Source organism: Prosopis cineraria, unplaced genomic scaffold (genome assembly GCF_029017545.1).
Source record: "Prosopis cineraria cultivar Desert tree isolate PC_DT_omini unplaced genomic scaffold, ASM2901754v1 PC1, whole genome shotgun sequence".
Classification (NCBI taxonomy): Eukaryota; Viridiplantae; Streptophyta; class Magnoliopsida; order Fabales; family Fabaceae; genus Prosopis; species Prosopis cineraria.
In genome coordinates this window covers 45,255,579-45,271,294 of record NW_026555332.1, presented here as the reverse complement: position 1 = coordinate 45,271,294, position 15,716 = coordinate 45,255,579, and the positions used below count along the sequence as shown (strand labels likewise).

General features: G+C 29.6%; 1 protein-coding gene across 1 annotated transcript; it reads right to left on the bottom strand.

Annotated features, from left to right (window-relative positions):
* Nucleotides 1-5,686: 5,686 nt before the first annotated feature.
* Nucleotides 5,687-6,864, bottom strand: LOC129287781 (uncharacterized). Its single transcript, XM_054924030.1, has 2 exons — nucleotides 6,623-6,864; nucleotides 5,687-6,499 (listed from the first exon to the last, which is right to left on the bottom strand). Exon 2 carries the CDS (start codon nucleotides 6,487-6,489, stop codon nucleotides 5,980-5,982), a length of 510 nt encoding a protein of 169 aa, XP_054780005.1. The 5' UTR covers nucleotides 6,490-6,499; nucleotides 6,623-6,864; the 3' UTR covers nucleotides 5,687-5,979.
* Nucleotides 6,865-15,716: the final 8,852 nt, after the last annotated feature.

The following is a 15,716-nucleotide window of genomic DNA, read 5'->3' as shown; positions in this document are numbered from 1 at the left end:
AGTCCAAGTGAGTGTATAAAAGCTTGTGAGTCATGGGATATTGTAGTTTTGCATCTTTTGAATAGTGGATCTTTTGTTGGGAAAAAAGAATAGTGGTTCTTTTCTATGAATTTTATAGTATTTATAGATATAGATTTTGCATCAGTCAACCTTAAAAAAGGAATAATTGTGTTTGAATTAGTGTTTGCAAATTAAATTTTCTAACTAAAATTTGGTTTAAGTACTGTATAATGATTTATGCTTGGACTTTTTTTAAAAATAAAATTACACTAGCAAATTAAAATTTATTTAGATGACATAATTCAAAAGTGTGTATATGTATATATATAATGACAGGGAAAGGTATGAGCTTTGCAATATGTGTAATTTGATCTCCTTAAGAAATAAAAATATCAAAATTTTAAATTACAAAAATAAAAGATATTTGATATATTATTAAAAATAAATATTTGCATACTAAAATTTGATTGGTTTTTTTTTACCTGAATTGTTTGGATTGATACGTTACATATCGTGTATAATTAAATTTATTAATGAATAAATACACATATAAATTACAAAACATAAAAAATGTAAAATCAAGGTTAAGGAAACTCATATACAAAAAAGTAATTTCTCCTCAAACCAATGTCAAGGGAGTAAAAAAGCAAAAACTACTTTACTTCAAAAGTCATCCAAACATAGCCTAATTCAGTTGAACAAAAATCACGTTTATTATAGTAATTGAGTGGAGGACTCACATATTTTATTTTTATGTCAATGGTGTTTGTTTTCATTTCAATATAATGTCAGTAAAAAACATTCGATTGATACGTTACATGTCGTATATAATTTGTTTGGTTGTTTTTTTTAACCTGAATTGTTTGAATTGATACGTTTACATATCGTATATAATTAAAAATAAATTACAAAAATTAAAATTAATAATATATTAATTAAATTTTAAATCAACATGTTTAAGATTTGAACGGACGTGTAGCAATATTTAACTCGACTATCAAAACAAATACTTGGTCCAAACGAAAAAAAAATTAAAATTTTTTTTATCTTTGTATTATATAAAAACAAGTCATAAGTAAAATCTCATTTTGTTACCTCAAAACTCATTTTAAATTCCATATAATACAAATCCTCACTATAAATTACTCCTCATAGGAGAAATCTCAACTCCAGGCTCTACAACCTCGAAAATATTTAACGCAAGAACTCGTATTATAAGTTAAAATTGCTAGGCTTTAATATATATCTCCAGCATAATTCTTTCATTCTGACAAAAAAAAAAAAACTTAATTCTGTTAAAATGCTGAGACGTGTGATATTTAGATCATTCATCTCCTATATTGAATTTAGTGAGTTTAAATTTAATATATATTATATAAAAACGTTATTAACATGTGAGACAAAGCTAACAAATCCTAAAATTTTATTTAAATTAAATTCGATAAAATATATCGAAAGTAACGGTGTGTCAAGAAATCATTTTCCACATTGTTAGTGGGAAGGTAGATAAGAAGTGTCAGGTACATGGGAGCGGGCATTAGAAAATGAAATGGGTACACATGAAAAGCGTGGGCTTTGAAAGGACCGAACCAGAGTCTTGGAGTTATCGGACATTAAATTTCCACAGCCCCACATTACCCACTCTAATCCTTGACCGCTAGAACAGCTTGGAGTATTCATGCTTGCTTTGTTAGTCCAGTATTTTTTTTTTAATTATTATTAAGTTAAGATATAAGTAATTTAGTATTTGTAATTTTTTTATTTCATTCCTTATATTTATTAATTAAATCCTTGTATACGTGAATTTAAAACTTTTTTCTCCCACTCATCATAAATTGGAACTAATGGTAAAAATGGAAAGCAATATATATTTTTATATGAATAAAGATTTTATTGATATGAGAATTATTATTAAGAGCTATTGATATTTTGGACAAGAGGAAATCATTAAGAATAACTACTTTGTGTCTTAAATTATAAGATATTTTTAAATAAAATTATATATACTAATAAAATTTATTAAATACACTTTGTAATTTTATTTTTTCAATACAATAATATAAATATTTAAAATATCCTTTATTTAATACTTCATTTGTAAGATAATATATTAAAAAGAAAGAATACATAGAAAGATAATATTGAAATTTTTTTATTAATGATACTTTATTTTTATCAAAGTATCATATATTTTGAAATGCTAAATTTTCACAAAAAAACATTTTATAATTTGGTATAAAAATTGTAGTACCCTTTCTAACCCCTGTTATAAGACGTTAGGTGTCCTATGATTGAAGGGCACTGTTTAAAAAAAATTAGGTAGTCCTTACAATTATATCTGAGAATGATTTTTTTCCCTAAAATGACCCTGTTGTTATTAATGTTTAAATTTTATCCTAAAGATGATCATTTCCTGCCGCTATTTCCAATGGTTAAAATTGGAAATCTCAGTTAAACGCACTTTAAAGTTTATAAAATTTTCTTATATTTAAGACAAAAAACTCAGTTGCGGTAAAAAAAGAGAGAGAAACAAAAAATTCAGTAGTCATTGCTTAAGTGCTAGATTTGATGGAGGAGCAATTCCTTTAGGTTCCATCCATAAGAGTCCGTGACACTTGGGGGAGATGTTTTGTCATTTGTGATCTTTTTATAAGGTGCCTTATTAATTATTTAAGGGTGAAGAAATTTTCAATCCCTCAGATTTCTATCAAATTAATAATTTATTTTCTCAAATTTAATTTTTATTAGTCTAGTCTTTACATTTTTTTAAATTATCATATTATATTTTTAAGTTTTAAAACGCAACTTGACTTTTAAGTTAATCCAATTCCAATGTATAGTGTCTGTTTATAACTGGACATGTATGTGTAACTAAGAGAAAATAAATTGGCTTTTATATGAGTTCATTTTTATTAGTATAGTCTCCAATGTTGTGCTTTGTTTTTTTTTAATTTTTTTGGACTCAATTTTTTCTATCTAAATGATTTTTTTTTCATTAATCTACACGACAATCATTAATATTTTTTTGTCAATGTTGATATATTACAACAGTGTTATCTTTCTTTAAACAATAATGTCTAAATCAATAACAAAAACAAATTCAAGGGACCAAGTTAATAAAAATTAAATTTGAGAGATAAAATTGATAATTGAGACAAAATTAATGGATTCAAAATTTCATTATCTCATTTATTTATTGCATTTTTCCTTTATACCCTTATTTAAAGTTAACTTAGGAAAGTGTAATTTTTGAACGATGTATTGAATAAAGTAAATTCTTTACTTTTTTTAAATAATGTTAATGAGTTTTTATGATTTTTCTTAATTTTAGTAAAAATAATGCTAATAGATTATAAATAGGATTGTAATATAGGAGGTCTAATCTAGTGGTTCGATAAGTTTTTTAGAAAATTGTGCTAGTATAAATTTAGTTTGATTCACAAGGTTTCAATTTAATTTCTATCACCCAAAGCCAGAACAAAAATTCTATCATCTATTTGGATATGTTTTTTGGTTCTCGGCTTGTGTTGCATCATCTATATATATTGATCTAAATAAGTAATATCATTTGTAAAATTTATATTAGATGATACAACAGCATAACAAACAGTTCGTAATTAATAATTTTTCCGACGACATTAAACTGAAATTGGAATATTTATTCAAATCTTGGGGAAGAACGATAGGTAATAGACGATGAAAATTGTGGAGAATGTGTATGAAAAATGTTTTTGGAATTTCATGTAACATACCAAACTTTGGAAGGGTCGATTCCGTCTCAAGGTGTGGCATCCAGTGTCATCACCTGAAACTTCCTATTATTCCCTCCCCTTATAATTTTATTTGGAAACTTCTTCCATTTTTTGTATTAACTCATGTGGCCAATTATTACTCTTTTTACGCTATAATATAAGTCATAGTTAATTAATTCATAATTTACTAATAATATTAATTAAAATTTTAAATTCTTAAAAATATTCACATATTTTCATTTACATTCTCATTAAATACCATATATAATAACTTCGATAATGGTGATTAAAATTTCAATACTTGAATTTTTTTAAAAAATAATAAATAAAATAGAGATATAATTAATAAAATGGGTATTAAAATTGTTCAATACCCTATATTTTGGATTATGTAAGATTTTTAAAAGATATTTTATATTATGATAAGGAGAGAGCGTCACATATATACCTTGAAAATTCTCCTCTTGGAAAAATGCCCCCAAGTATTAACCACTTCATTCTAATTGCTTGTTTCGCTGAATAATGGAATATATCGAAATAGAGACGTGAGAAGACAAGTTATCACACGTATATCAATTTGGGATATGCAAGAAAACAATATACTGAAAGCAACGCGAAATCACCCTTTATTTTTTTATTTGCCTTCACTCTTTATTTCAAAATTTTTGATCTCCATTAATATGGTTGGCGACTTATGCACTTTTTAATTATTGAAAATTTAATTGTTATTGCATGTTTAAGGTTTAAATTCGAAACCTCTAATTAAGTTAAACTAATATCCTAACCGATTAATCTATAAATGCTCATCCTCTTTATTTGACAATTGTTAACTCGATCCAAATTGAATTAGAAGGAATTTCGTATTTTGAAACAATTATTTTAGAGGTGAGGCAAAAACCTTGCTCCATCTATTTTTTTTTTATAAATATTTTCAGCATCACATCACAACAATCAATTATCTCTTGACTTCGGCCCGAAAAAAATCAAATTTTATTGATTACAACGTAAACGTGGTCAGATCGCCTCTCCTTAGTCCTTACCTTCAATGGAAAATATTATTATTTTAATGAAAAGACATACAGTGATATGGAATTACTTAATTAGTCAAACATTTAAATTTAGGTTAAATTCATAAAAACACTGCTTAACACTTTAAGGAAGGAAAAAAATTTAGGACCACAAAAGTTAATAAAACTCTCCCATCATGTATTTAACACAATTATATATGAAGGACTCAATTGTGAGATCTTTAATTAAGTAACTTAAATTCAAATGGAGCTAAAATTTTGAAGAACACAACTTCGATTAGAATAAAGTGAAGTAGGAAAATACAAACAAGAATATGTTAAACATAGAGAATAACGTGGATTCTCATCAGAAAAGAATGATAGGAAACTAAAATGGTAAAAGGCAGGGGAGGGGTAGGTTGAGAATTAGAATCAGGAGCTGTGCACATATTCTTTCGTGTGTCACATGCACAGGAATATGATGCTCCATCGCAATCTCCAATCACCATACACATCGTCCGCTACTGGCCCCATTTACTCAACCTCATTTCACTTTGTTATACATGCTTGGTAATGCATATATGATTTATTAATTAATAATGTGAAAGCTTTGGTTAATTACCTTGAATATTAAATATCGACAGAATGGAATAAGGAGAAGGAAAGAGGAGAGGATCCAAATCCTAATTTATGGCTAGACGTTCATTATTTCAAAGTAAAGCCTCATGTTTTCCAATTTAGTCATAACATATTATTATCTACAGATTTAAGTAAATCCACCTACAAACAATCATAGTTCAGGTATCGTTTAGATCTATTGTATTCTATTCTATCTTTTCCGTTCAAAAAAGAGAAGGGGAAAAAAAAACAAATCTATGCGATCCTGCATATATGCGTGTATTATCAACGGAGCATAAAACGAAGAAAGGGGGATAAGTTCAAATTCTAACATTGAAACTTGTTTGGATGAAGAGGCAAGTATTTCTTGCATGCAAATCAGATCAGATCCAAGCATTTGAATGAACAAGAACAGGTAGATCGATGCCTGCATGGATGGGCAAAACCACAATCGCAGATTTGGCGATTCTCACACAAAATCCTACGAACAAAAGTAGGGGAATCATAGGAACCTACAACAGAAAATTTTCCTATCCTCTGCATCGAAGGCAGATATATCCAATGGGATCCCTCCACGTGTTATCGTGGGGGTCACAGTTGGATCACAAATGTAAGAACCGAGAGAGCTGGGTGGGGTTCACAATCCCAGGTACGTGGGTCCCGCTCGCTCTCATCAAGTCTGCTAGTTCTGCATACCTTCCCTGCTTCTCCGGCTCCGCTCTCCTGCTCGCCGGCTCGCCTTCTCCTATCTGGCTCGACTTCCCTTTTCTCTTATCGGCCTCAGTGGGACCCTCAGCTGCTCGGGCTGGATCCCAAGGTTCGCCGAAGAGAGTCCCTTTGGTGAGGAACTCGTGGGCCAGGAAGCCCGCCAGTAGCTGATTGGACTTGGTCGGTTCCAAGCCTTTAACACTGTAGCGGGGTGGCTCGAAACCAGCTCTCGGCTTGTCCAGCTTGAGCAATTTGCTTGTGCTTAAAGTAGTTGGAGTGTTGGATGGGCTGGGCTTGGGCCTGTCAAAGCCTTCCTCTCTCTCTTTACGCTTGTTGTTGTTATGAGGGGAAGCGCCAGGCGTTAACACACGCCGTGGGGGCAAACGCATCGTTTTGGTATTCATGGCTGTCTGGCTGCATGCCACGTCAACGCCCAAAGCCCGAGAAATATTTTTTAAGAAAACAAAAAGTGGTCCAAATTTTAAATTCAAGAAAAAGGGGAAAGAACCCCAGGAGGGCCAGAACAGAACAACTAACCTGTTGAGAGAGTTTTGATTGAAAAGGAATGGGAAGGCAAAAGCGTAAATTAACCAAAAAGAGAGGGCAAACACCAAGAGAAGTGTGTGATTAGGAGGGACGGATCAGATAGGGATGATGAGACGGAATCTGGGTTTGGGAAGTGACGCAGCCACTTGCAAATTTCTGGCAATTGAAAGAGAGAAGAGGAAAAGAGATGAAGAGAAGGAAAGAGACGCGAAACAAACGGGTAGCGAAGAAGAATGGGCGAGAGGTCAGGGGCCTTCTTATTTATAGTGGTACAAATAACTAATTGCCATTGCAACTCACGAATATTGCGACTCTGCCATGTAAAATGACAGACTCACCCTCTTTTTTTTTTTTATTATTTATGAAGGCCTTTTTTATATATTTTTTCCCCTTTCCAAACGATATTAATATTAATATTAATGTATCAGTGTTTAATGAGGTGTGCCTGTGCAATATTTATGTAAAAATGAATTCAAAATTTGTGCAATGTTTTTTTCTTCTTTCAATTTGCACTGCACATTTCATTGAGTTAACATAATTTTTTTAATTTTTTTAATATTTTAATAGGATTTAAATATTATAAATATGAATATGATGTTTAGTAAAACTTTGAATTATCATATATTTTACGCATAGCGAAGAAGGATTTATTTTCATGTATCCATTTAAACAAATTTTCAAATATATATAATTTTGAAAATTTTTTTTGCCAGAAATTTTGAAAGTTTTAAATTGGATTAAAATTATATATATAATATAATTAAATTCTTGTCACTTGAAATTAATACCAATAATTTTGTGGGTGAGAATTAGAAGATATATTCTTATCTTATATTAAGAATTAAGAATTAATTATCATATTAAATATCATTAATCACGTCATATATTCACCAAATCAATGATAATACAGATCCTTGCTCAAGAAAGGTGAAAAGCTAATATAGAAGCAAATCAAACATCCGAATCCTTTCACTTGCTTATGGATACATCATATATGGATGTTTTTAAACAAATATGCAGATTTTTTAAGAGAGCATCTTTTGTAAAAGTGGATTTTCGCCTCTTTTTTGTGGATAGAAATTAAGAAACCCTTGGAAATTGGAATGGTTGGATGGTTTGTGTGGAATGAACAGATTAAATTTAGGTTTAAACTTTTTTTTTGGGGGAAAGTTTTTAGGTTTAAACTTTAATGCTATACTTAAAGTCACACCAAACTCTATCTTGACAATAATTAAGTATCAAAATCAACCTAAAACTCAATTCTAAAAACAAGTTTTTAAACATCTTTGCATCGATTTATTTTTCTATTATAAGTATAACATGTTCTAATAATGTCGACTTCTAAAAGTGATTCTTCAATCAACATATTCTTTTAAAAATATTAATACAGACTTTAAATTTTAAAATTATCAGGAAAATCCCTGTTTTGGCAAAAGAAAATTTGTTTCGCTGCAATGTCAAATGTTTGGCTTAAAGAAGTAAATTCGGATGGAATTAAATTCCTTGTAATTAAAAATCCAGATCCGGATGGAATTAAATCTAAATGGACGCGAGGGTTTTTTTTTTTTTTTTTTGTCCACGAGACTAAATTTAATTTCAAGCATGTTATTAGGTAAAAAGATGATTTATTTTCTCACTATGGTTAAAAAAAAAAAAAAAGTTCTCTTTGCTGCATGCTACAGAACATGGGTAATAAAACTTTTAGGCCTCAAAATTCAATTCAACTATATAGTCTCCCAAGTTAATTTTTTTAATCATGTTAGTTTCTTAAGTTCACACTAATTATCAATTTTGTTTTTACTGTATACAGAAAAAGTAATACTATTAAAATCTGCTTATGTGAATGAAGAATAATAATGGCATGCATATAAATTAATAAAAAATGTAATTATTTATATAAAAAATTAAAAACAAAAAACAAAACGCAACATAAAAGATTATATTAATAAAAATTAAACTAATTTAAAAGTTAATTTATTTTTATTTAGTTACACATACTCTTCAAATCATTTATATATTCTATACATTAGATTAATTTAAGAGTTTACTTGTGTTTTAAAATTTAAAAGAATAACGTGATACTTTAAGAAAACATAATATAATAGATTAAATTGATAAAAATTAAATTGATAACAGATATAAATTTGACAGAGTGAGCATTTCATTATCCCCACAAAACAACTTATTAATAGTCTGATGCTGAATTGCAATGGCCGTTAAAAGGAAAACTCAACCCTAGATTACATATACTCTCATAAATCATATCATAATGTGATATTAACAGCCGGTGAGTCTCGAATTTGAAAAAAAAAAAAAAACTTCATTTTAATGCCAGTAATATTCTCAACGTACAATAAAATATTAACCTCTCTGGAAAATCAAAACACAAAAGAAGGGTACGTTAATTAAAGAGAGATCACAAAGTGGTGTGCTTTGGAGGGCCTTACAAAATACAAAGAAATTAAAGGCCGATGAGCTATGAACGGAACATGGTTAGTGATTAAAAAAAGCCATTAGAGTGAATCAGTTGGTGTCCTTGTCATCACGGTGAGAGCTATGAGCTATCCTTGATTGATAAAGAACCTCCTTCCAATCACATCTGACAACTCACATCAACCGTACATCATTTTTTCCATTTCTTAATCATACATCATTGTATTAATATTTCTTTCTCCATACATTTTATATAATAAATTTAATCATGAAAATGTTGAAAAGGGAGAGGCTAAGTGTGTGTTTGCTCTTTGGCCCAAAAAAAAAAACACTGTGTGTGTTTGCTTGAGAGCTTTTCTGGTGAGGAGAACAGAAAGAAAATGTTTCTTTATTAAATTAAAATCATGTCTTATCTTCCTCTTTCCTATAGTAAAATAAATTTTATCACTTTATAAAATTTAATATATCATTTTTTAATGTATAAAATTGTAATATTTTTTCATTAGACACACTTATAAATTGTAGCATTGATATTATTAAATCTATTCCTTTCTCTTGAACCAAATATGTCCTTGAGTAAAGACTCAAGACTCAACACCATTAATTTGATGTACTGTCCGCGTAGCTGAAAATTGGCGAGTGGGGTGACTGGTTGAAATGGCCAAAGTCGTCACCGGATGGAAGTTAACATTATGGATTAAATAGGCGACATGCCTAATTAAGTTGGCTTGTAAAAGAAAAGGAGACCTGTACCTGTTTCGCTATCTCCGCACAATCTCAACACTAGCAACGCCTCACAGATTTGCATCTAGCAACTTAGCAACTTTTGAATCGATGTATTTAATCTTGTTTTGCACTCACACCACGATTTTTAGCCTCTACTCTTGCACCACTATTAAGCTTTTTAGATCTCGCATTTATATATACCTACTTTTTGTAACACCCTCAAATTTATAAATTAATTTTTCACAAATTATTAATTCAACAAATTTTTTTTTTTTCATTGAACCCTTATCATACTCTTATCATGGTAAAAAAATTTCTATCATGATACATCCAAGATAATATATACAGGTTTTAAAATATCTCAAAAAGCAATTAGAACCATGAAGGACAGACAGGATCCTCATGGCATGATATTTAAATCAGGTCATGAATCAAGAGGGACAAACATAATCCTCTTAGTCATATAAATACATTTAATAAAAAAGATTAGAGTTTACATGTTGTCAAAATAAAGTATGTCCTAGGTTGGCACAAGATACATTGCATAATACAAAATGAGAGGCAACATAAAAAATGGTGTCTCGTATACCAAAGTTACACCTTGGTGCTTTCTCGGCCGAACTCTCTCCTGTAAAAATATTAACCACGGGGAATGAGATTTAAAAGTCCCAGTAACAAAAATTAATATGTAATGATGCATGCGGATGTAACTAATCATGCGATTGTTAAGTGGGCACACAAAAACATTTAATCGAACAATATTTCCAAATAAATCGAACAAGTATTTAATTACATGACTACACCTTATATCCTCCTTTCGCCATGCTCAACGCCAAATCACCTGGCTAAAGGTGAGTTGGACCAAGCGACACACCACTCATTGGGTCCAATGAGGGCTTACCACGTGGTAATAATTAACCGAACAGAAATTTCCATTAACACCATATATTAAAACACCCTGACAAGTCATGCATCATTCAAATATCCAAACAGGAATATATCCAAACAATAATATCTCATCATGATAAACAAAAATAAATTTTTGACTCACTTGGCAATAATTTCAAACAAGTATATAACAGTATTTATTTTCAATAATTTATAATTTTTTCAAACAATAAGACAACACATAATCATTCACAAACACACTTATTACAACACATTAATAATGGTTACCTTGTGTCTTGAATAACAAGTTCCCCTTCACAACTCCTCTTTCACCGCTATCTTTGTCAACACAATCTACATAGTTATTTTATAATATTATATATTAATTTTATATTGAAATTAATAAATAACTCTAAATTAAAGAGTTAAAAAATCTTACGCCTAAAATCCATATTAACACTAATTTGAGATTTATGCCTCATTTAACTTTTTAAATTCTTTTTTAAAATTTTCATACCTTGATAAACTATTTTTAATCCTCAAATCACTTATAGTATCACAATTTCATCCATCTATATTTTAAAAATTCGTTCAAAAATAAATTAAAAATTTTAAAATTATCCTGAGGCCTCAAATCACCTTTCTATAACCTCAAAAATATCTATTCATACTTAAATAAATATCTAATAATTAGAGGCTCATCCCTACATCTCAGATTTCACATAAATTCAACCATATAGATCTAAATTTTAACTCAAAAATTCTTAAACATGAGTTTCAATCTTTAAGAAAATATTCTATAATATTTATTATATCCCTAAGAGTTTTAAGTTATATTTTTAATCCATCATATCATCATATTAACTATCCTATAGAAAAATCCTAATCAAAATATTTACTCTATTCTACAAAATAATCATATCACTAAAAAGCTAATATTATTTAGAAAATAACTATAAAATTAATTTTGTACTTAAATAATTTTTTAAATGCTAATCTAAATAAGAAAGTTGGAACATACCTGAAGAAAAAGAAAATAATCTCCCCTTGCGAGAAAACGCCGAGCAACGTGAGAGGAAGAGAGAAAAATAATATAAAAATAGGACTGTGGGTCTTAAAATTATATTAAAAAAAAACTATAAGTTTAAATTTAATTATTCAAACCTTTGAGTTGTTACTTGCAATTTTCACAAATTGCATCTTGGGCCATTAGTTGAAATTTTTACAAATTACAAAAACTTTTCTTTTGCTTCCTTCTGTATCTCCTCACCTGTGCCTCCTCATTTTATATGTGGAGAGTTGCCTCACCTTCCCACATCTAATCGATGTGGGACTTTTACAGTCTCTCTTTTTTTTTTTACTTTCTTTTCTTTTTAACTCACACACACACATAAATTTTTTTTTCTAAATCTTAAAATTATATCTTAATAAAATATTTCTTATATAATTTTAAACCTAAATTTTTAACTTATAATTAAATACCTAACCATATTATTATTTTCAAATTACCTCAAATAATATAAATTCTTATTATTATCATCATTTTTTTAATAAAACTTAAATTTCATAAAATTTTTATCTAAAAATTAGGATGTTATACTTTTCATTTACTATATTATTCAGCTAATTAGATCACGAATGATGAAGAAACGCCATCTATATGACGCACTTCAAGTCGCTTGGAATATTAGGCTTTGATGCAATGCAACTAGGAAAGCAATATCAATTGTGGTGTGCAATTCTTCATGTATGATCTTGGGCCTACTTCCAGTTGTAAGATATACTAATATTTTCAATCATAATATTGAAATTAAAATTGAAAATAAAAGTTGGATTTGAAGGGCTGCCCATTTAAACACGTTTTTGTAAAAGTTTGGGTTTGAGAAATTAATAAATTTTTGAAAAATTGGGCTTTGGAACCCAGCTTTAATAAGCCCTGAAAAAATAAGCTTAAGTCTGAGTGGCCCTCCAAGCAGGTTTCATCTTTTTTTTTTTAATCAGCTAAGGTCAAAACACATAGCTTAAGTCATTAAAGGAAAACCAAATTCCAAATCCTAATCAATCTTGTGCCTCACTCCTCTCCTTAGTCTCCCTCCCTTCTCCTGTCGCACCTCTTGATTTAAACAAGCTTGCCTGTGTCTTCATTAACTAATTAGCTGTTCTTAACCTCTCAATCTTGCTTAGTCACCCTCGACCTCTTGATCACAATCTCGCCTCCATCATGATGTAATGGTGCCACAATTTGTCATCTCCATCTTGCCTTTGTCATAGTGCCTCTGGATCTTGATCTAACCTTTGTTCTCCGTTCCTATACTTGACGCCATTGGTTTTGGCATCTATGATTATGTGCCTCCATGAACAAAGTTGTGTCCCTAATGATGCGTCTTTGAGATTGAGATTTTTGCTTCATTGAATGAACTCACTATGTCATCCGTTGAGCTCCTCATTCAAAAGGTACTCATTTCAGATTTGAGTAGAGCTTTAAAGACTGATAATGAATCCAGATAAGCCACATGCTTCTAATTGTTGTTGGGTTTTTTTTTTTACTCTGATTTTGCAATATTAAATCTCGAACTCTCAAATATTTATTCTCATTCTAAATTTTTGTTTTTCCTGTTGGTTCTTTCTTGCCTTATAATTTGTGGCTCTCAATCACGATTTTGATTTTTGCAACTCATTTAGCTAATTGGCTATTTTATTTTTGATATTGAATTTCTTTTTTTAAAATAAAATGGGTTTACGAACTTAGCCCTGAGCCTTATAAATAAAGGTCAATTTTTAAAAAATGATTATTTTTAAAGAAATCGAGCTTAAGGGTTGAACTCATATGAGCCAGGCTCACTTATTCTCAACTATAATTTAAATCTGAATTAATGTTGCCGGTTAAATCAACAAACCATTAAACCAGTGCGTTGATTAGTTTAATAAAATGATTTGTTCATGATCATTAAAATATAAATGAAATCTTGACCAGCCTAATAATCAATCTAATTTTTAGTACCTCGGTACCAATTATATGGCTAATTTTAGCCTTTCAGATCCATTGGTCATCATGCGTTTTGAGGAATCTCCTATGGGTTTAAAGGATGCTTTCATGGGAGGACTTGGTTGAAGTCTCCTTCCTCACGCTATGGTATTAGCACTGTCTAAGTGCAGATAAAATTGACATTTTTTCTAGAAAAATAAAAAAAATGTGCAATGATATTTTTACCCATGTGAAAAGCCGAAAATGGAGGGTTTAAATGTCTAAATAAACAATGGGAACTTAGTGTATTATCTAATTCAAGTAAAAAAAAAAACTCATATTGTAATCGATGCAATCAACTAATTCACGTGAATAAGATGAAATTTAAATTGAATTGGATACTGTATTAAATGGGGGGAAATCTCATTATTTTTTATTTGCTAGATAATCATAAAACTTGTCTTAGAGATGTTGGTTATCTCAAGATAACATTAATTTGTTTCTCGTTTGATTACTTATAGGTATTCCCTTAATAACTGCAGTCTTGTCACCTATTCTAAATAAGACTGGAATCTCAGTTTATTATCTTGTAAGGGATTAACTTATTTAGTTAGACTTAATTTCTATTGATAACACTAATTTTTTATTTGGATAAAATAACACTAATTTATGGCTAGTGCATAAATTAAGACGGAGTAGATATTATTGTTTATTTATTTTCGTTGATAGAAAAGGCAGAAGGAGTAGATATTATACACTTCATATTTAAACAAAAATCCTTAAAACACGTGTGCAGTTTAGTAACTCAAAATAAATATTTTATAAATCTTCCGGTCGGGAGAGGAAGAATATTTAATCCATCTTTAATGTCAACCCAATGCCTGGCTGCGCTGACGGAACTATAATTTATTTATTTTTTCTGAAGTATTTTCTATTTTTTAATCAAGTCTGCTCTATGTATAAGCTGGAAATTTTTCTTTTTGGGCCAAAACAAGCTGGGAATTGAATTTGCAATTATTTACTTAAGAAAGAAAATAGAAATTGACAATCTAAGACTTCCTAAAAATTAAAGATAAAATAATAAATTGGCACCTAAATTATAACTATAATTGAGAGTTTAAACTCATTTTTTATGCAATATTTTTTTTAAAATTTTGAAAGCAATGCAATTCAGCTCTCATCATTAACAAAAATTAACTTTAATTATCAAAAAATAATAAAAAAAGACATCAAATGTTACCAAAAAAAAAGACCAATTAAATTTTCTTGAAACTTTTTTGTAATTTTTTGACCATTTTTTTGTAATTTTTAATGTCATTTTGGGATTAACTAACAATTGAAGTTAAATTTTGTTAAGATTACATTATATTTAAAAGTAAAAAGAGGATATTATATAAAAAATAAATTTAGTATTATAGACACCCTTAAGTGTATGGTTCTAGGAGCCAATTTTCTCTTTTATTCCAAAATTAATATCAAATAAACAAATAGGCTATTATACTAATAAATTAGAGTCGTAATAAATAGACATTCGTTTCCATTAAACTGCAACGTGTAAGGTAAAAGTGAGTAGATAACTCATAACTCATTGAGCCCACTCATACTCAAACTAAATTAGTGGGTGAAGGCTTACCTGCAAATAAAAAAAAAAAAGAACAAGTAGGCCGATTTTATTAGCAAACCAATTTTAATGTAAATGAGGAGGACGAGCTATGAGTTTTCGCTGCTCGTCCCAACCCATTTATTGGCTCATATAAAAAATTTCGTCTTCCTTGTACGTTGTGCATCTCTGACCCTTTGAAGAAAAAACCTCATTTGCTTCAAGTTTTGATCTCATCATTGCTCATGCTCGTCTCTCAATGTTGTCTCTCACTATCAACGCAACTTGTGCTTGTCTCTCTCTTTCTCTCACTTTGTATCTTTACCTCTACTTCTTCAATCTTCAATGAAGACCCTCGTTGCCTGTTGTCACATGACCGAGAGTACAAGTCATTGTCCCTCTCAAGTCTTCACCTTGGTGTCGCTCTTGCTAGCCATCGCGTGAGTGTGAGTCTATGCTCCTTTGTCCCTCCC